This window comes from Cetorhinus maximus, chromosome 27 (assembly GCF_964194155.1).
Source record: "Cetorhinus maximus chromosome 27, sCetMax3.hap1.1, whole genome shotgun sequence".
NCBI lineage: Eukaryota > Metazoa > Chordata > Chondrichthyes > Lamniformes > Cetorhinidae > Cetorhinus > Cetorhinus maximus.
The window spans coordinates 24,446,779-24,466,996 of record NC_135905.1 but is presented as its reverse complement, the minus strand read 5'-3'; the positions used below and the strand labels follow the sequence as shown (position 1 = coordinate 24,466,996).

At 40.6% G+C, this 20,218-nt stretch overlaps 1 protein-coding gene across 9 annotated transcripts in view; it reads right to left on the bottom strand.

Moving 5' to 3' along the window:
• The window catches only part of usp54a (ubiquitin specific peptidase 54a), a 136,648-nt gene that overhangs the window by 80,772 nt on the left and 35,658 nt on the right, over positions 1-20,218 (bottom strand). For 7 of the 9 annotated variants that reach the window (XM_078530887.1, XM_078530891.1, XM_078530890.1 and 4 more), the window contains exons 1-3: positions 13,267-13,350; positions 12,049-13,044; positions 2,826-2,918 (exon numbers count right to left, since the gene is read on the bottom strand). In XM_078530887.1, coding sequence (XP_078387013.1) covers positions 2,826-2,918; positions 12,049-12,192 — 237 coding nt within the window. In that variant the 5' untranslated portion in view covers positions 12,193-13,044; positions 13,267-13,350. Of the gene's footprint in view, positions 1-2,825; positions 2,919-12,048; positions 13,045-13,266; positions 13,351-20,218 lie in introns of those variants that run through there. The other 2 variants (XM_078530888.1, XM_078530889.1) reach the window with 1 other exon arrangement.

The following is a 20,218-nucleotide window of genomic DNA, read 5'->3' as shown; positions in this document are numbered from 1 at the left end:
GCCGCACGAGAATTCAGAGTGTAACTATTTTTTGGCAGTTAAAAAAAAAAGTGACTCTCTGAAGTATTACTTTCATCTCTTCCCACTCCCTCCCCCATCCCCCCCCGGCTATTAGATAATGTTTTACTTCACACAGGGTATTAAGTAAAGATTCTGACTGAAGAAATTCACCCTAACCACCCATTTCATAATTAAGAAAATATATTTTTACTCAACTAAGTCATCAAGCAGGTCATCATTGGGACATAGGAAAAGCCCCTGGAGCTGTTTCCGACATCTAGTTGGATCATGACACTTCTGTACCTCAACCTCATTTCACGTCTTTGATCCATGGTCCTTGAAACCTATATCTAACAAAATCTATGGATGTCTGCTTCGAACATTTTAATTGAACAAGAATTCACAGCTTTTTGGGGGAGACAGAATTCCACAGAAAAAGCATTTCTTGATTTCACTTCTCAGTGGCCTAACATTAATCTTAAGATTGTGCCCCCTTGTTGTTCTGAGCTTGCTGTCCACACCAGAAGAAATATGATCTCTACAACTATTCCACCAAATCCTTTCATCAACCTCAATTACAGTGTCCCTCAATCATTTAATCTCAAGGGAATGAAAGCCACATTTACGCAACCTGTGCTCACAATTTACCTTCTAAGCTCTAGTATCATTCCAGTAAACCTTCACTGTACCTCCTCCAGGGAATGTATCCTTCCTGAGCCATGGTGCCCAGAACTGAGCACAATACTCCAGTTGAGGCCTGAAAAAGTCTCCGCGGAACTGAAGCATAACTTTCTCCTTTTGGTGGTCCTACCCTCGGAGATAAACACTAACCCTCCCTTCGCCTTTTTGTCCCTGTACACTGCCTTTTAGTGATTTGTGTTCATGGACACCTAATGTTCTCTGATCTTCCACAGTTTGTCTCTTGTTATTCTGGAAATATTCAAATGTGTCTTTGTTGGATCCAAATGCGCTGAGTGATGAAAAAGAACAAGGATAATACATGTGCATGACAAAATTTTCTATCGTTGAAAATTACAGAAATGATTGCTGCACTTTGAGCTATACCCTATTAACTCAAGCTACTAATAGATTGCATCAGGTACAGAAAAAAGTCTCGAGGCACTTCAGAAGAAGAGATGTAGGGTCTAAGTGTAGAAGTTACAAAGGAACCCGCGAGATTGGTTGAAGAAATGGAATTTGGGATTTTTAAAAGAGAGAGAGAAATAAAGGCACAAAGTGGTTTAGAGAGAAAATTCAAGTGATTGTAGGAACCACAAGTGTGCAATGTCATGCACAAATGTGCAATGCCTGCTTTGTGTATGTTAACTTTCCTTCTCACATCTGTATCTGTAAGTCACTAACTCTCTGCAATAACCCTTAAATAAAATCTGCAGTGTTTACATGTAATTGTGCAGTCCTCTAATGACTTCTCTGGCCTTCATTGCATTACTGATGTGTAATTACTTCAGGATATTATGATCTTAAGCTTTGACCGGATGCAACAAAATTCAACAGGCAAATTCGTACCAATCGCCAATGCTACTTAATTACTTTTTTGAGATTCAAGAATTAATCCCCTGATGGGCAGTGAGGCTTGACTGGTCTCATGGAGTGCTTATCTCAAGTTTCTCCAAGTTTAAAGTTTATTGAAGCATTACTTTGATGCCTGACTAGTTTATTATTACAGGTCTCAGTCACTTTGTCCATGTGTATAGCTGGTTCATTACCCAAGAATTTCTTTTCAAACAGAATTTCTCCAAGGTTGTGGGTTTACTGTTCTGATCTTCAATGCACTCTATAGGTGGTTTTAGTTAAGAGAGTCCAAGATCTTGGAAAATTGTCAACAGCAGTTTACTGAGATACAAGTAATATCACTGGCAATGGTTTGCCCTATAACTAAAATCTTTACCAACTGATAGAATGGCATGGTAAATCTAAACTTTTTTTGCACAAGCTCAATGTGCAAGCAACCAGGGTGAACATGTGTGGGCCTGACAACAACTCTATTAAATTAGTTAGCAAAGCAAAACAAATCAGCATTTATAGTGATTGCACTTTTTTTGCAACAAGTTTTTTTTTAAGTTATGGAACTGTTTCATGATTTTGAGAGTAATTTGTTATGCATGGAAATAAGTTGCAGAAGACTTTGCTGAAGATAGTAATACTCATGTCAATTATGGGCATAGATAATGAATCTGACAGCAAACACGTAGTGGTTAAGGCAGCAGTCCAGTTCTCCTTCCCATATTCTGAAAACAACTACCTAAGTATTTTAAAGACCTTTTTAGATTTGAAAAATAAATTCCTTGGTTGATTGGAAGAGATTTCAATTTTAAGTTTTAAAAATATTTCAGCAACCTCAAAAATATGGGACAAAGACGCAATGATTGTTCGTTTCAGAGTTCCACCCATCCTTTCAAATATTTACAGGTTAACTCAAACAGATTTACTCTGAAGAGTTATGGTTACCATTAAATTATACTCAATACCATCAACTTCAAGGCAATATAAACTGAAATATAACATTAAGTTACAAAACATTATTTTATTCTACATTATCTTACTGTACAAACTCTTGAGCAATTGTAGAATGATAACCAACTACTGCAAAATCTTGTATGCAAGCTGACCCTCAATTATTCTAAAGTCTATAGAAACCTGTTCAGCAATATGGTTGTCAGATGTTACCAAGATGGCATCATTAAAATTCTAAGAGTTCTACACCATCTTCTTCAAGTCAAATAGCAAGAGTTCGGAGTTTTAAATTAAGATTACCAAAACAAAGTTTCAGTTACAATAAAGAGAACATAATAAAATGCTCCTACCTTGAGAGCACAGAAGATGCAGGAATCCCCCATACACTTGTGAGTGATCAACTGTCTGAAACTCCTTCGAAAAATATCAAGGTGCCAAAGGACCTTTGGAGAAAGGTTTATGGAAACAAGTTACTTAAATTCTTCCATGATTTAATCAATAATGACATTTTCACTATTTAACTTTACAGAAAATATAAACTGCTCAATACCTGTAATTAAAAAGAAAAGCTAAGTATGAGAAAGGAGTTCATTTTCAAATGAAATACATTTCCTGAACTACAACCCCAGGATTTCTCGCTGTATACCAACAGTTTAAATAGAAACTCAGTGAGAAAGGAACATTCTCTTATCCTCACCTGGGAACAGGATCTAATCTACAAATTTAGTCTCACTGAAGAATTGAGTGCCTCAAGGTTGCTAAATTTACTGGTGATACAGATAGGTAGGAAAATAAGTTATGAAGACATAAGGAGTCTGCAAAGGGATATAGATAGGTTAAATGAGTGGGCAAAATTATGGCAGATAGAGTAAAATGTGGGAAAATGTGAACATAGGAACAGGAGTTGTCCATTCAGTCCATTGAGCCTGCTCTGCCATTCAGTTAGATAATGGCTGGTCGTCTATCTCAATGCCACTTTCCCGCGTGAACCCTATATCCCTTGATGTCACTGGTCTCCAGAAATCTATGATTTCTGTCTTGAACATGCTCAATGATCGAGCTTCCACAGCTCTCTGGGGTAGAGAATTCCAATGATTCACCACCCCTGAAATAGAGAATTCCTCCCCATAGCAGTCTTAAATGGCCTGCCCCTTATCCTGAGACTGTCCCCCCTGATTCTAGAGTAACCAGCCACCCTGTCAGGCCCTGTAAGAATTTTGTAAGTTTCAATGCGATTACCTCTCATTCTTCAAAACTCGACTGAATACAGGCCCAGTTTCCTCAATTTCTCCTCATAAAACAATCCCACCATCCCTGGGATTATCTGGCGAACCTCCATTGCACTCCCTCCATGGCAAATATATCCTTCCTTAGATAAGGAGACCAAAATTGTACACAATACTCCAGGTGCGGTCTCACCCAGGCTCTATACAATTTCAGCAAAACATCTTTACTCCTGTATTCAAATCCCCTTGCAATGAAGGTCAGCATTCCATTTGCTTTCCTAACTGAATGTTGCAGCGGTTCAAGAAGGCAGTTCACCACCACCTTCTCAAGGGCAAACAGGGATGGGCAATAAATGCTGGCATAGCCAGCAACACACACATCCCATGAATGAATAAAAAAGAATGCATGCTAGCTTTTAGTGACTCATGAACAAGGACTTGACAACTGAATTAAAAAAAAGTATATTATCTAAATGGAGAGAGATTGCAGAACTCTGAGGTACAGAGAGATCTAGGTGTCTGGGTACATGAATCACAAGTCAGTATGCAGGTACAGCAACTGATTAGGAAGGCAAACGGAATGCTGTTGTTCATTGCAAGGGGATACACAAGTAGGGATATTTTGCTACAGTTTTAAAGGGTATTGGTGAGACCACATCTAAAGTACTGTGTACAGTTTTGGTCTCCTTAGTTAAGGCAAGACATGATTGCATTAGAAGCAGTTAAGAGAAGGTTCAGTCAACTGATTCCTGGAAGGAGGGTGTTATCCTTTGAGGAAATGCTAGACAGAGTGGGCTTGACAGGGTAGATGCTGAAAGGATGTTTCATATTGTGGGACAGGCTAGAACTACGGGACAGAGTTCAAAATAAGGGGTCTCCCATTTAAGACAGAGATAAGGGGAACTCATTTCTCTCAGAGTGTCATGAGTCTGTGGAATTCTCTTCCCCAAAGAGTGGTGAAGGCTGAATTAGATAGATTCTTGATTGACAAGAGAGTCAAAGGTATAGGGGGTAGGGAGGAAAGTGGAGTTGAGGCCACAATGAGATCAGCCGTGATCTTACTGACTGGCGGAGCAGGTTCAAAGGGCCAGATGGCCTACTCCTGCTCCTGGTTTGTATGCTTGTACGTATGTTCATAACTCTCGTCTAGTTAGGAAAAAAGGAAAGTCAGACTGTTCACAGACTAGCTGTTCCTACATTAACTGCCAAGGGGGCAGTTAATTTTCATGAACCTTAAAGTTCTTGCATTCAAGCTAAGAAAAACAGGAAACATCAGGAACAGGTAAAGGTTATTAGGTCCAGCAAGCTCATCCCTAATTTCCAATCACCTCCTTAAACACTTGTCTAAAACAGTTTGACATAAAATGTCATTTTTGCTCTTAAATTTTACAACATGCTACTGAGTTTTAGAATCTTGTCAGTTACAAACAGAAAATCTGATTTGCTTACCAATACCCTTTAGTGAAATCCACAAATATTTGAATCTACCTTGTGTAAAACATGTTACAATAGCAGCAACACTGACATGAGTTAATCAGTTGTTAAGCATCCAGTACATTTAAATGAAAGTGGGGAAAAGGAGAAAATGAGGGAGAGAAAGGATTCCTCTCACATTTGATATTTATTTCAGTTTGGCTGCTCTGTTCAGCACATAGTTGGATTTCTGAAAAAAGAGACATGCTGTTGAAGCTTTTCGTTGTGCACTCATCAGATGCAAGAATACCAAATTTCAAAGGGAACAAAAATTTATACTGCATGAGAAAAAGAATGCTGATTGATTGGCAAGTGGACTTTATTTGGTCAACGCGTTGCCATGGAGAATGCGCCAGGGTACAGTTATCTTTTGCTTAAACTCAAAAAAAGGCAAGTCGACTCTAGTGTGTGTTCCCTCTAGGGTGATAGGTAAGAGTAACATGCCCAGAGAACCATGAATGACCAGAGATATTCAGGTTACGATGACAAGGAAAAGAGAGGCTTTTAGCAGGTACAAGGGAAGCAAATCAGCAGAGGCATTAGTGGAGTACAGAAAGTGCAGGGTGGAGCTTAAGAAAGCAATTAGGAGAGCAAAGAGGGGATATGAGAAAGCTTTGGCTGGTAAAAGTAGGGAATATCCCAAGATATTCTATAAGTATATCAATGGAAAGAGGATAACCAGGGAAAGAGTAGGGCCCATAAGGGACCAAGGGGGCAATCTATGGGTACAGCCAGAGGACATCGCTAGAGCGTTGAATGAATACTTCACATCCGTCTTCACCCATGAGAATGAGGATGAAGGTATCGAACCCGGGGAGAGAGACTGTGAGGTTCTTAAGCAAATTGATATAGGGAGTGACAAGGTATTGGAGGTGTTGGCAGGCTTAAAAGTGGACAAATCTCCAGGTCCAAGTGATTTGTGTCCCAGACTGCTGAGGGAGGCAAGGGAGGAGATCGCAGGGGCTCTGACCCAAATTTCTAATTCCTCTCTGGCCACAGGGGATGTGCTAGAGGACTGGAGAACAGCTAATGTGGTTCTGCTATTTAAGAAAGGTTGTAGAGATAAGCCAGGGAACTACAGGCCAGTGAGTCTCACGTCAGTGGTAGGGAAACTATTGGAGAAAGTTCTGAAGGAGAGAATCTATCTCCACTTGGAGAGGCAAGGTTTGATCAGGGATAGTCAGCATGGCTTTGTCAGAGGCAGGTCATGCCTAACAAATTTGATTGAATTTTTTTGAGGAGGTGACCAGGTGTGTAGATGAAGGTAGTGCAGTTGATGTAGTTTATATGGATTTCAGCAAAGCCTTTGACAAGGTCCCACATGGGAGACTTATAAAGAAGGCAAATGCACATGGGATACAGGGTAATTTGATAAGGTGGATTCAAAATTGGCTTAGTTGTAGGAGGCAGAGGGTGATGACAGAAGGATGCTTTAGTGACTGGAATCCAGTGTCCAGTGGCGTACCACAGGGATCTGTGCTGGGTCCCCTATTATTCGTCATTTATATAAACGACATAGATGACTATGTGGGGGGTAGGATTAGTAAGTTTTCAGATAACACAAAGATTGGCCGGGTGGCTAACAGTGAGGTTGAGTGTCTTGGGCTACAGGAAGATATAGACGGGATGGTCAAATGGGCAGATAAGTGGCAGATGGAATTTAACCCTGAAAAGTGTGAGGTGATATACTTTGGAAGGAGTAATTTGACAAGGAAGTATTCAATGAACGGCATGACACTAGGAAGTTCTGAGGAACAAAGGGACCTTGGCATGTGTCCATAGATCTCTGAAGGCAGAGGGGCATGTTAGTGGGGTGGTGAAAAAGGCATATTGGACACATGCCTTTATCAACCGAGGAATAGATTACAAAAGTAGGGAGATCATGTTGGAGTTGTATAGAACCTTGGTGAGGCCACAGCTGGAGTACTGTGTGCAGTTCTGGTCGCCACATTATAGGAAGGATGTGATTGCACTGGAGGGGGTGCAGAGGAGATTCACCAAGATGCTGCCTGGGATGAAACATTTAAGTTATGAAGAGAGGTTGGATAGACTTGGGTTGTTTGCATTGGAGCAGAGAAGACTGAGGGGCGACCTGATCGAGGTGTACAAGATTATGAGGGGCATGGACAGGGTGGATAGGGAGCAGCTGTTCTCCTTAGTTGAAGGGTCAGTCACAAGGGGGAATAAGTTCAAGGTGAGGGGCAGGAGGTTTAGGGGAGATGTGAGGAAAAACCTTTTTACCCAGAGGGTGGTGACGGTCTGGAATGCACTGCCTGGGAGGGTGGTGGAGGCAGGTTGTCTCACATCCTTTAAAAAGTACCTGGATGAGCACTTGGCACGTCATAACGTTCAAGGCTATGGGCCAAGTGCTAGTAAATGGGATTAGGTAGGTAGGTCATGTGTTTCTCACATGTCAGTGCAGACTCGATGGGCCGAAGGGCCTCTTCTGCACTGTGATTTTGACTCTGATTGCTCAAGGCGTTGCCATGGGGAACACACCAGGGAACAGATGTCCCCCAAATTTTTGTTGAACTGAAAAAGCCACAATGCCTGGACATGTTCTTTCTGCTTGCAAAGCACAGGGCCCAGCATATGAATATATGTAGGTTCCAACAAACATAAGTGAGACATATTGCAAGCCTGACTGAGAACCCTAAATTGGTTGTTAGTATAATTCTTAGCATACTCGGGATTGTTCAGCAAGTACTATCCATTCATGGAATCACATCTAATGTTCGACACATTTTCCGAGTTTTGCAAGCACGGGCTGATTGAGTACAGTCTGTTGCAAACAGCCGAAGGGACGTGCTGCTTGAAACAATCCACCAGTCATTGAGGCAGACTTGTACACTTGAAGTGTTGAATTTCATTACCAAAACAATTCAGTCAAATCACTAGAAATATTATACCTTGCACTTTAACAGAAGCAGTGAGAATAAAATCTTTGCATTTTTATAAATAAACAATGTTATCCTTTTAAAACACATTTTGAAAAATCTGTCTTTACAATTAAAAATACAAGATAGCTTTTATGGGTTATTTTTATTGATTAATTTTAGAATAAAGAGAAAGTGGAGTAGTTCAGACGAGTACTTAAATGCCTTGGCTCGAGCAGGTAAGATGCTGGGTATTCTGCCAGCGGCTCAACTCCAGATTCCCTAGAGCCTCTCCACAACATATCAGGAAGAGTCAGGAAGCAATGGAATACCCTCCATTTGCCTGGATGGATACAGCTGCAACCTCACTCAAAAAGCTCAACAGCATCCAGGTCTGGATAGTTTGCCTGATCAATACCTCAGCAGCTAGGTGAAACATCTACCACTGACATATGGGCTGCAGGATGTACTATGTCCAGGATGCACTGCAGCAAGTTGCCAAGGCATCACTGCCTCCCAAATCAGCACCTGCCATTGTCCAGTAAGACCAGAACTGTGGATGCCCAGACACCATCTCATACAAGATCCTTTTCCAAGTCACAACATGAATTGCATTATTTAAACATTAACCACTAATGTGCATTTACATTGTAACTTTAAAGCAGTAGTACCAAGGTGCGAAACAGAGAATAAAGAGGCACCGATCAATGAAAACATGGTCATAAACAATAAATCATAAGGAAATCAAAGCACGGAAGGAGAGCATTTTTGCCAATATTGTCTGCACCATTGCTCACTTCACTCTCGAGCTCCTATCAACAAGCCCCCCACTTCCCCTTCACTATTTTTCTGCTTCAAGTGTTTATCAAACTCCCTCTTTAAAGCAATGACTGAACCAACTTCAACAACTACTTGAGGTATTGTATCCCAGAGTCTAATGAAAGAAATTTCACCAGACTCCAGTAAAAACATTAATCTTATGACCTCTTGCTAACTACTCACCATTCATAATTTAACACTTCAATTTTAAGTCTACTTAACCTTATTAGCTTTAGTGAACTAAACCTTGTTTTCTCAAGTTGCTAACTGACCCAAAACTGAACTGCACGAGCCATATGAATACTGTGGCTGCAAGATCAGATCACAGGTTAGGAATCTGCAGTGAGTAACTCACTTCCTGACTCCCCAAAGCCTGTCCACCATCTACAAGGCACAAGACAGGAGTGTGATGGAATACTCCCCATCCACAAACATTCACTCCCTCCACCACCAATGCACAGTAGCAGCAGTGTGTACCATCTACAAGATGCACTGCAGGAACTGACCAAGCCTCCTTAGACAGCACCTTCCAAACCCACGACCACTACCATCTAGAAGGACACAGGCAGCAGACACATGGGAACACCACCACCTGGAAGTTCCCCTCCAAGCCACTCACCATCATGACTTGGAAATATATTGCTGTTCCTTCACTGTTGCTGGGTCAAAATCCTGGAACTCTCTCCCTAACAGCACTGTGGGTGTACCTACACCACATGGACTGCAGTGGTTCAAGAAGGCAGCTCAACACCACCTTCTCAAGAGCAATTAGGGATGGGCAATAAATGCTGGCCTAGCTAGTGATGCTCACATCACACGAACAAATTTTTAAAAAATCATAATATCCTCTTGCCCTGCTATCAGCCTAGTGAATATAACTTGAACTTTTTGATGAGGTTTTTAAACAAGCAGTCGCTTCATCTACTCCGTGTCCCCATAGCTCTTTTTGGTTGCTCTCTTTAACGAACAGCATTCATTGCCTCACTATCTTCTCTAGTTTCAAAAAGAACTCGCATATTTCCTCCAGTGTTATTGCCTGACATATGTACACCAGAACTTTCTGCATACGCTGCAGCAATACCACAATATAAATAACCCTGAAGAGATTGCTACATTCCCCTTATGCTTCAGCTAGATTATCTAGTTAATAGCTGAGCCATTGGCATCAGGAAGATGAGGGGCATGCCAGAGAACTATGGATCCCAAACAGAACACACAAAATGGTCCATTATTTCACCTTGCATGTTATGTTAGCAAAATGGCTGAAATGCAGCCTAGAAAAATAAAGAGCTTATTTTCAGCATTTGTAGCTTTCAGAGTTAAAGAATTTGGCATTTCGAGTGCGCAGCTTGGAATCTTAGCTGAGCCAATGTTTCATCTGTGTACAAACACAGCTCTATGACACCTGCAGTTACTCAGAGGAGCTCTTATCTCAGACTATGAGCAAGCAGTAAACATGTTCCCCATAACAACTGAGGAGAAAACTGGAAGCTTGTCAATGGCACAAGAACGTCATTGAAAGAATCCTGGGACAGTTTGTTTGCCCCCTATCAGCCTAGGATGTCTGAGGCTAAATTAATTTCAACTAGCAAGTAGGATTCACACCAACCTTAATCTCGATTAGGTTACTGTTGAAAATATAGTGATACAAATTCTGTTGGTTTCTATAAATCTGCAGCAATGGTAAGTTTTTCTATCTTTTAGTATCTTTGCAAGGCATTTCGGCAAAACTTCAAGTTAAATATTAAACCTTCAATTAATCAAGCATACATTGATGTAAAACAGAATTTATTAGAATAGCAAGACAGTGAGGTAAAGAACACAATAGTGGGTTCATAGGAGAAAGCTGCCCTTGATTTTTTTTGAAGTTACAGGCAGTTACATGGGTGATGAAATAACCATTCTCTTAAAGTATCACAGAATTACATGGAATATACATCACAGGAACAGGCCATTCCGCCCAACCATCCAGGTCAGTGTTCATGCGCCATTTGAACATCCTTCTTCATCTAACTCTCATCAGCATAGCTCTCTGTTCCCTTCTTCCTTAAAGGCCTATCTAGTTTCCCCTTAAATGCATCTTCAATATTCACCTCAAACACTCTCTATGGTAGCAAATTCCACATTTCGCTTTGAGGAAAGATGTTTCTTCTAAATTGCCCATTTTATTTCTTGGTGACTATTTACATGGATAGTCTTTAGTTCTGTTCTTCCCCAAAAGTGGAAACACACACTACTCTGTGTCTACTCTATCAAACCCTTTCACAATTTTGATGACCTGTGTTCGGTCATCCCTCAATTCCCTCTTTTCAAGAGAAAAGAACCCCAGCCTGTTCATCCTTTCATGATAGATATAACCTTGTGGTTCTGGTATCATCCTTATAAGTCTTTTTTGCACCCTCGAATGTCTCTCCATCCTTTTCATAAGGTGGCAACCAGAACCGTGCACAGCCCTCCAAGTGTGGTCTAACCAAGTTCAAGTTTTTTTTATTTCTTCATTCAAGGGATGTGGGCATCACTGGCAAGGCCAGCAGTTATTGCTCATCCCTAGCTGTCCTTAGCTGGGTGGCTTGCTAGGCCACTTCAGGGGGTAGCTAAGAATCAACAACATTGCTAGGACTCTGGAGCCACATATAGGCCAGGGTAAGGGCAGCCAGATTTTGTCCCCTAAAGGATATTAGTGAATCAAATGGCTTTTTGACCAGTAGTTTCATGATCACAATTACTGATACTAGCTTCTTACTTCAGATTTATTTATTAATGGAATTTAAATTACCCAGTTGCCATGGAGGGATGTGAACTCAGACCTCCAGATCATTCATCAAAATTTAGCATAACTTCTCTAATTTTCATTTCTACCCCACCAAAAATAAGCCCAAGTGCTTGGTTTGCTTTTGTTAGGGCTTTATAGCTTTGCGTGCAACTTTGTGATTTACGTATTTGTACTTCCAGATTCCACTGCTCCTCCACCCCATTGAGATTCTTGTTTTCTCAATATGCGAGTCCCTTATTTTTCTAAGCAAAATAAAATACCTCACACTTATCTATGTTGCAATTCATATGCCTATTCTACAAGTTTATTAATGTATCCTTGTTAAAAATAAAGCCAGATAGCTAAACTTATAACTCTGGTGTATATATATATCCTGCAGTACCATACATCAATAAGAGTTACTCACCTGCAACGCACTGTTGAGAAAACAGCTATTCTGCCCAGGCTCATTCATCAGTCCCTTGCTTGCTGCAATAGAAGTTGTGCTGCGTGGCATAAACATACCCTGAAGGTTATTGTTCGGTGTGAAATAACCTTTCCTCCAGGACATCTTGGTCGAAGTTTGTTAAACTCTGGTTTTAAGTGTTTTATAGCAGAAAATCATCTCACATTAGGTCACAAAAGACAAGCTTAATGTTGATCTGGCAGTCCCCCAAGTGGCCGTTAAAAATCACAGCAGGGAACAGACGTTGAGTGGTCACTCCTCGAAATTCCATTACAAAACTACAGTTCACAACCGATATCCAAGCCAATGCTTCCTTTTGTTACAGCAAAGTTTTAAAACAGTGTCTCACACAGCTTCAATCCGTTTGGGAGTAATTTGTCACAACTCTCTGTGCAGCATTGTACGAGCAGTTGCTTAAGTCCTGAATCCAACCACAGTATTGTGGACTCACTGAATAGGAATTCACCTTTCACAATACCAGAAGCGGAATTTCTTTGTTCGCACTCTTTAAGTAGATATTCCCATCACTTGGCAATAATTGAAAGCTAAAAGGGAGTCATAATTATAGAGAACTCAGTTTTCAGCACAGGGTTCTTCAAATATTGTAAAGCCAGTACCAACACGAAGATCTTTAAAAAACACAAACACGTCAGCTTCTGCCAGAGCACTTAGTCAAGTGTTGCGTCACGCATTCCTTATTTGTTCAGTGTTCTGCCAAACATTCTGGCTCGCCTTTGATTAAACTTCCTTGATAAGATGGCTATGAACTCATTGTTTTGAACCTGTAGCCACAAGCTCCACAGTGTATCTTAATCCTTTCTAGATCATTAAATTAATCAAGTATTTGAAGCTTTATATGGGCCATGTCAGCATACTCTGACCAGATTCTCTCTTATCCAGTGGAATCTGCTCATCTGCTAAACTGCTTGTATCAGCTGCTATTCATTTGACAAAAATCTGTAAATAGAAAGAAAAAAAAATTAGATTGTTCTTTATTTATGTTCATAGCTCAGTGCCTGTAAAATGTGAATTACTTTAACTTCAGCAGTGTGTACAGATCCTGCAGTGCCTATAATAAATATACGATCACACTGCATACATCCATTAGCATTCTGCTCTAGTTTCCATGAAGTATATAACACCATCACAAAACATAAAATCCATTTAAATAATACTCACTGAATTTCTTAGAGACAACAGCAATTCATCTATCTAATGAAAAATAAACCAGTGTATTGCTCACACTTCCTTAAAGCACAACAGCCTCCACTGCAAACAATTGATGCTTTAAATACAGATGACTCAAACACCAACTAACAGACAGCAAGTCACACCACAATGAGGTCATCAGTAATAATATTTGACTACACCAGTTATACTGTGAATATGAACATACGCCTGTGAAGCTTGCACAAAGCACTGAAGATACTTAGCAACACCAGACGAAATTTGCGGACGCAAGAGGACTCCACTTAAATACAAAGGCAAAAAAATTGTCAACTTAAACATGTGTGAGCACTGATGATACACAGAATCAACTGCAAAGAACCAGAACCCAACAATAGGAGACTACTCAACAAGGATAGTTGTTAATCTCCATATTGCAGCAACTGCGTCATTTTCACCATGTATGTCAAATCAGCTTCCTTACACTCAACTTCTCCCAGCCACCTGCCCTCAAGTTTCTGAACTAGTTAAAACAAGATGAAACTAAACAGTGTTTTAATTAATAAGTTTTATTTTCAAAAAAAAAGGCATGCTAATCCTAAACAGCCTGCTCCTGATAAATTTGGTCTTTGTTGTGCTGATATATTTATTCATTTGAATTAGGCAATGTAAATAACATAGCAAAGTGAAAATTTAGTGCTTAAAAATTGACAGCATATAATTTGAATGTTGTAACTATGAATTAAGATCAGACTGTATCTCATGGTTTATTTTTCACTGACGTTGGCAACACAAAATCTTTGATTACTGTTGTGAAAATTGTGTAGTATTTTCAGCCTGAATGCTGTCATTGGCAATGTAACCGAATCCAAGTTAAAAACAACTCTACCCTCAGATCATATACCATAGGAACACACCCCAGCACATTGATAAGAACTTTACTCAATCTGCTCTCCATTTTTCACCAACACAAGCATAATGATTTTAAAATGAATATTTTTACTATGTACCTGTCTTTGTTGCAGTGATGAATGTAGTATAAAGGTCTAGCACACATAGGGTTAATGTGGAGCTGATTACAGTACTGCCCACACAGCGATGTAGGAGAACACATGACCCATAACTAGGGGTCAGTTTAGTGTTGGATAGAGCCATGTGCACAAGCAACATAGAGACAGCTCCTAGCTTGAACACTTTACTGTAGTTCTTGCAATTAATGGCTAAATACAGTTAATCTACTTCAGACTACGAAGACTTCATTAAAACCTACTGAATGACATCCAGCACCCTACAACATGATGGCAGCTCTTGAAAAAACCCAGAACATCAGAGAAGCTGAAGCAGAAATTCAAAAGCTGAAAAATTAAAGGAGCAGCATTTTGACCTGCCTGAAGCACCTGAAGTGAAGACACAGAGAGATCGCCTAAGAGAAACTCCATAGCAAAATTGAAAGCAGTGGGCAGAAGAAAAAAAGACTCCACTACGCAACTGAGGACTCCAGAGGTCGCATGGAGGTCAAGTCTGAATAGCTACGGATTGCAGAGTCAAAGGACCTCTCTAAAAAATCAAGTTCTTCGTCAGAACTAGTTTTAAAAAGTTTTCAGTCTTTTAAAAGTCAGAGCAGCCTGTTCCTGAAAGCACAGTGGCCAGCCGGGTTCCTGAGTTGGCACTTGAACATGTCCAAGCTCATTCCGAGAAGGAAAAAAAAGATTAATTCATTAATTTGGAAGAATCGAGACTAAAGGCCAGGATTCAACGCTTTTGCAACCCTAAAGCATAGCGTTGAAACAGAGAAGTCTGCATCTAGTCGATCAAAGCAGCCATTGTTTAAAATTTTTCAAGGCTGATTGTGAGTGCCATTACAGCAGGAATCCGCCAAAATTGGCAAGCGTGGGTAAATCCTTTGTCTTCAAACGAATGGCAGCACCATCTTGAATTTCAGTAACTTCTTAAAGCTGAACCTAAACTTTAAAATTTTTTGACCATGGATCAGGAAATCCACTCTCCCAAATCAATTTGGACTTATACAAAGTCCAGATCAATCACATAACTGGGGACTTTGGAGAAAAAGATTCCTTAGATACATGATTGCTTCAGGTCTGGATAAAAAGGCAGAAGCTGAACAAGTCAACACACCGCTTTATCCGATAGGCCTGATAGCAGACAACATTATTGCTAAGCAAGGAATCAACAAATCACCTGCTAAATTTGAAGCGCTAAAATCATTTGATGGTTATTTTAATCTAAGAAGCAACAAAATCCTCGGAATGGCTAAAATTAGTAAGTGTGTCCAGAAGCCAGGAGAACCTGTCAACGCATTCATCAATGATCTGACCAGGATGGCTGAAGGCTGCGAATACGGAGACCTAAAAATGGAACTTATCAGGGATAGAATAGTTGTAGGAGTAGCGGGCGACACACTCTCAGACATGCTGCAAGCAAAGAAAGACCTAACCCTCCAAAAAGCTATCCACACTGTTCGTCTGAACTATGCATTCAGAGGAGAAAATTAAACCATGGTACAAAGGAAACCCCACAGTCGCGTTAGTTAATAGCATAGAAACAGGGACACTCCAGGCCAAGGGAAGAAATACCCTAACCGACCAGTAAAACACTGCGCCAGCGCTGTGGAGCAAAGCCCCCCAACAGGTGAGATCAATGTCCTGCAATTTCAGCTCAATGCTTTCAATGTAACAGAGTTGGACACTTCAGCAAACTGTGCAAAACCAAAACATTTAAATGCACTTAGGACCCAAAGATGATTTCTGAGGTGGAGACTGCATGCCAAGAGGACACAGAGCCACGCTTCTTGGGTGAGATTAAATATCCAGGATTTTCGTATTGGAATGCGGACATTGCAGTTAATGGCCATCTCACAAACTTTGAATTGGACACGGGAGCCAGTGTTACGGTCCTATCGGACAAAGAACTGTGGCTGAGACACTTCTGGCTTCGAACAACAGACACACCACTCTATGGGCCCACGGAATCCGACTTCTGGTCATATGCATGATTCTGGAACCACTGAGGTATGGCGGCAAACAAATCTTCAAGCTGATGTACATCATCCATAACCAGTCTTTCTCTCTCTTGAGTAGAGATGCCTCTGTAGCCCTGAATCTCTTCAAAACAGCAGAAGATGTCAAGACAACCATTGTAGTAAATTATACAGAACTGCAGGTTCCTGAGAGTTAAAACAAGGGTATCCTGACTGGGACTTCAGCTCTGAACTGTCTTCTTTCTTTGCAGAGCAGGTTTGTCCATTTTCGTTACAGGTGCTGGAAAGCCCTCATTGGTCAGACCAGCCAACCACTCTGATGGTTACCATGACGTCTCCAGTGGAGGATAGACAAGACAGCAACCAACAACCAAAAGAGCCTCAACCTCCGGCTTCGATAACTGTTGATGAGGTCAACAGTGTGACCACAGAGCAAACACTGCAACTACCAGCCAGCATGACAGTGCCACAGACGATGCTGGAACCAAGTAGCAGCCCGTCCATTGTCGACAACACACCCTGCAGCCAAACACAATAGTGAGCTTACTAAAAAACCACATCCTCATAACAGGAAAGGCTATCTTCCATCAGAGGACATTGCGACGACTCACAGGACGAAACGGGAGGAGAAAAAAATGACATGGAGACAAGCATGATGTTCGTTCACCCCACAAAAGGGATGGAACAACCACCTATCACCACAATGGCCAAATCGACACAGTTCAATACCAAGGAATTTGGAAAAATAAAATAAAAAGAAACCAGAGCAACCTCCAAATCAACAGAGTTTACCTGCAACCACAGAGTCTATCACTCCTCCAACAGCAGTGCAAATGAGACATGAAAGGGTTAGAAGGCCTCCAGACCACCTGAACCTATGCACTCAGACTTGAAGGGGGGAGATGGGGTAGCAATAACGATATAAATAAACGGGGTAAAGTAGAATAACTTGAAATACATTGAATAAAGACTTTTGGGGGGGTGGGGGGAGAGTGTAATATAAGGGTCTGGCACATATAAGGTTAACATAGGACTGAGTATCGTACCACTCACACAGTGATGTAAGAGAAGCTATGACCCACGCTTCAGAGTCAGTTTATTGTTGGACAAAGCTGTGTGCACAAGCAAGCATGGAGACAGCTCCTAGCTTGAACCCTTTATTGTATTTATGTACATAGTTCTTGTAGTTAATAAGTAAATACAATTAACCTACTTAAGACTTTGAAGATGACTTCAAGACCTAGCGAATGGTATCCAACACCCTACAACAGTGAAAGACCACGTAGTCCTGACCATTAATCAGGTCATAAGTGCATGTTATATTGTGGTACTGTACATCTAACTGACAATTTCACATTGTTCTACCTCTTAACCTCAATTTCTTACAAATGCCTTGAAAGTAGGTATCTACCTCCTTCTCCTCAAATGATCTCAATAGCTGAAACGACTCCTTTGAAACTTGGTTTAGTAGATTTAAGGCCGGTTCTGTTTTAACTGCTTCTGCACAGACATGAAAGCAATTAATTGGGATAAACTGTATTACCAAACAGGATGAAAATTCCCCTCAGAAAGTTCAGTGAGAAAAAAGTTTAGTTTCACATACAATAATAAAAAGCAACATCTTTTTTGTTTATGCTTTAGATTTCAAAATGGACCTTATTTCAATTTCGCTTCACAGGCCATCCCTAGTATCCCTTGAGAAAGTGATGGTGAGTTTTCTTATTGAACTGCTGCAGTCTGTGGTGAAGGTGCTTCACAACACAGCGAACACAATGCGTAGTGCCCTTCCATTCCAGGAATGTCAAGACAAAGAGAACCAGCAGTTCTTGGTCCTCTTTGGCTGAAGTTCAAAAATGTAGTTCTTTGCTTCAAGCATGGCATCATGAATTGTTATTTTCTGATTCATCAAGTCCTCCCTTTTACTTTTCACAATCAACCTTGTAACCATCTCACATTGGGCCTTGGATTTTCACTTTGCTTTCTCTCTACATATTTAGCAAGTGCCTGCACAATGTAGGCTTAACCTGTCTGTTTTCTCATTCTTATTGACTCCTCTCAATCACATTGACAGGTAAAGCAGACAGGAACTCAATTACAAATAAATTTTAACATGAAGAAAGTCGGAGAAAGGACCATGTAACTTGTAAAAATTCATATTTCCAGTACTCTAACTTACCCATCTCAGCATTCCACTGCTCAGTACAGTATTAAACAAGATGCTTATCTCCACAACTATCCTGCAAATTATTCCCAAAGCAGTGAAGGATGAGGAGCTATTTCAGGCAGAACTCCTTTTTAACCTGTGAGCTATGTCACAGAAGATCAACTAACAAATAGAGAGAAACACCAGTGTTAAAAACAAAGGTTCAAATAAAAATCAATTACCCAAGACCCCCAAATGTACTGGTTTGCATATTTCTTTTCAAAAAAATTAGTAACAGAATTAACTTGCAAGATTAAAAATTGTGCACCAGTGTAGTAAAAAGGTGATGATTTGAAGTTCCGGAAGCGCAATATCCTGCACAGCTGCAGTGAAATTAGTTAGCAAACCAAAGCTCTTTGCGACTCGAGCAGCAAGTTGCACCTCGAGTAAATGGTAGGGCACTGAGGAGTGCGGAGGAACAAAGGGATCTGGGAGTTCAGATACACAATTCCCTGAAAGTGGCGTCACAGGTAGACAAGGTTGTAAAGAAAGCTTTTGGCATACTGGCCTTCATAAATCAAAGTATTGAGTATAGGAGTTGGGATGTTATGGTGAGGTTGTATAAGACATTGGTGAGGCCAACTTTGGAGTATTGTGTGCAGTTCTGGTCGCCTAACTACAGGAAGGATATCAGTAAGGTTGAGAGAGTGCAGAGAAGATTTACTAGGATGTTGCTGGGTCTTAAGGAGTTGAGTTACAGGGAAAGATTAAACAGGTTAGGACTTTATTCCTTGGAGCATAGAAGAATGAGGGGAGATTTGATAGAAGTTTACAAAATTGTGAGGGGTATAGACAGAGTAAATGCGAGTAGGCTCTTTCCACTTAGATTAGGAGAAATAAACACGAGAGGACATGGCTTTAGGGTGAAAGGTTTAGGGGGAACATTAGGGGGAACTTCTTCACTCAGAGTGGTGAGAGTGTGGAACGAGCTACTATCTGACGTGGTAAATGCGGGCTCACTCTTAAGTTTTAAGAATAAATTAGATAGATACATGGATGGGAGAGGTCTGGAGGGTTATGGACTAGGTGCAGGTCAATGAGACTAGCGGAATAATATTTTGGCACAGACTAGAAGGGCCGAATGGCCTGTTTTCTGTGCTGTAGTGTTCTATGGTTCTATGGTTTGAGCAGCAAGTTGCACATACCATGCATGTTCTACAGAGATAGACACAACTACAATTTCAAAAGCCACTTTCAATTGTTAATGTTTAATGCAGCATATGGAGGTCAAAATGTGTATACTCAAGCTTCCAATTAACTGCAGGTAAAGTGGTTTGCTGAATTTTTCAAAGAGCTGGCACTGGCATGATGGGCTGAGTGGCTTCCTTCTGTGCTTTATCATTCCAGAAGTGATAGAAATACAATTGAGCACTGGAGTCTCAGAGGTTATAGAATTAATGCTGTGGTCACGTTTCAGGTACCAGCTGTACAGTGCAGTTAGTAAGCAGCACCTAGTTACATCACTCTGCTCACAATTCAACACTTAAGCAAATTAAAGCTCTGTAGATCTTCCTCCTTGTCTGAAGGCTGGCTGAAGTTTTAAATATTAGTAATGAGGCAGTTCTCCTGTCATTGCTTAACTAACAAGTATGACCTAAAGCTAGTACTGTCCAAGTGCTCTGAACTTTCTGTGCCAGTCATCATTGTACTGAATTCTTTGCCAAGATGAAATCACTATGACACTTTGAATGAAAATTGATTTAATTGGAGTGTTATACTACCAAATTTGTGTTGGGGTGCTATCAAAACCTGCAACAGTTAAC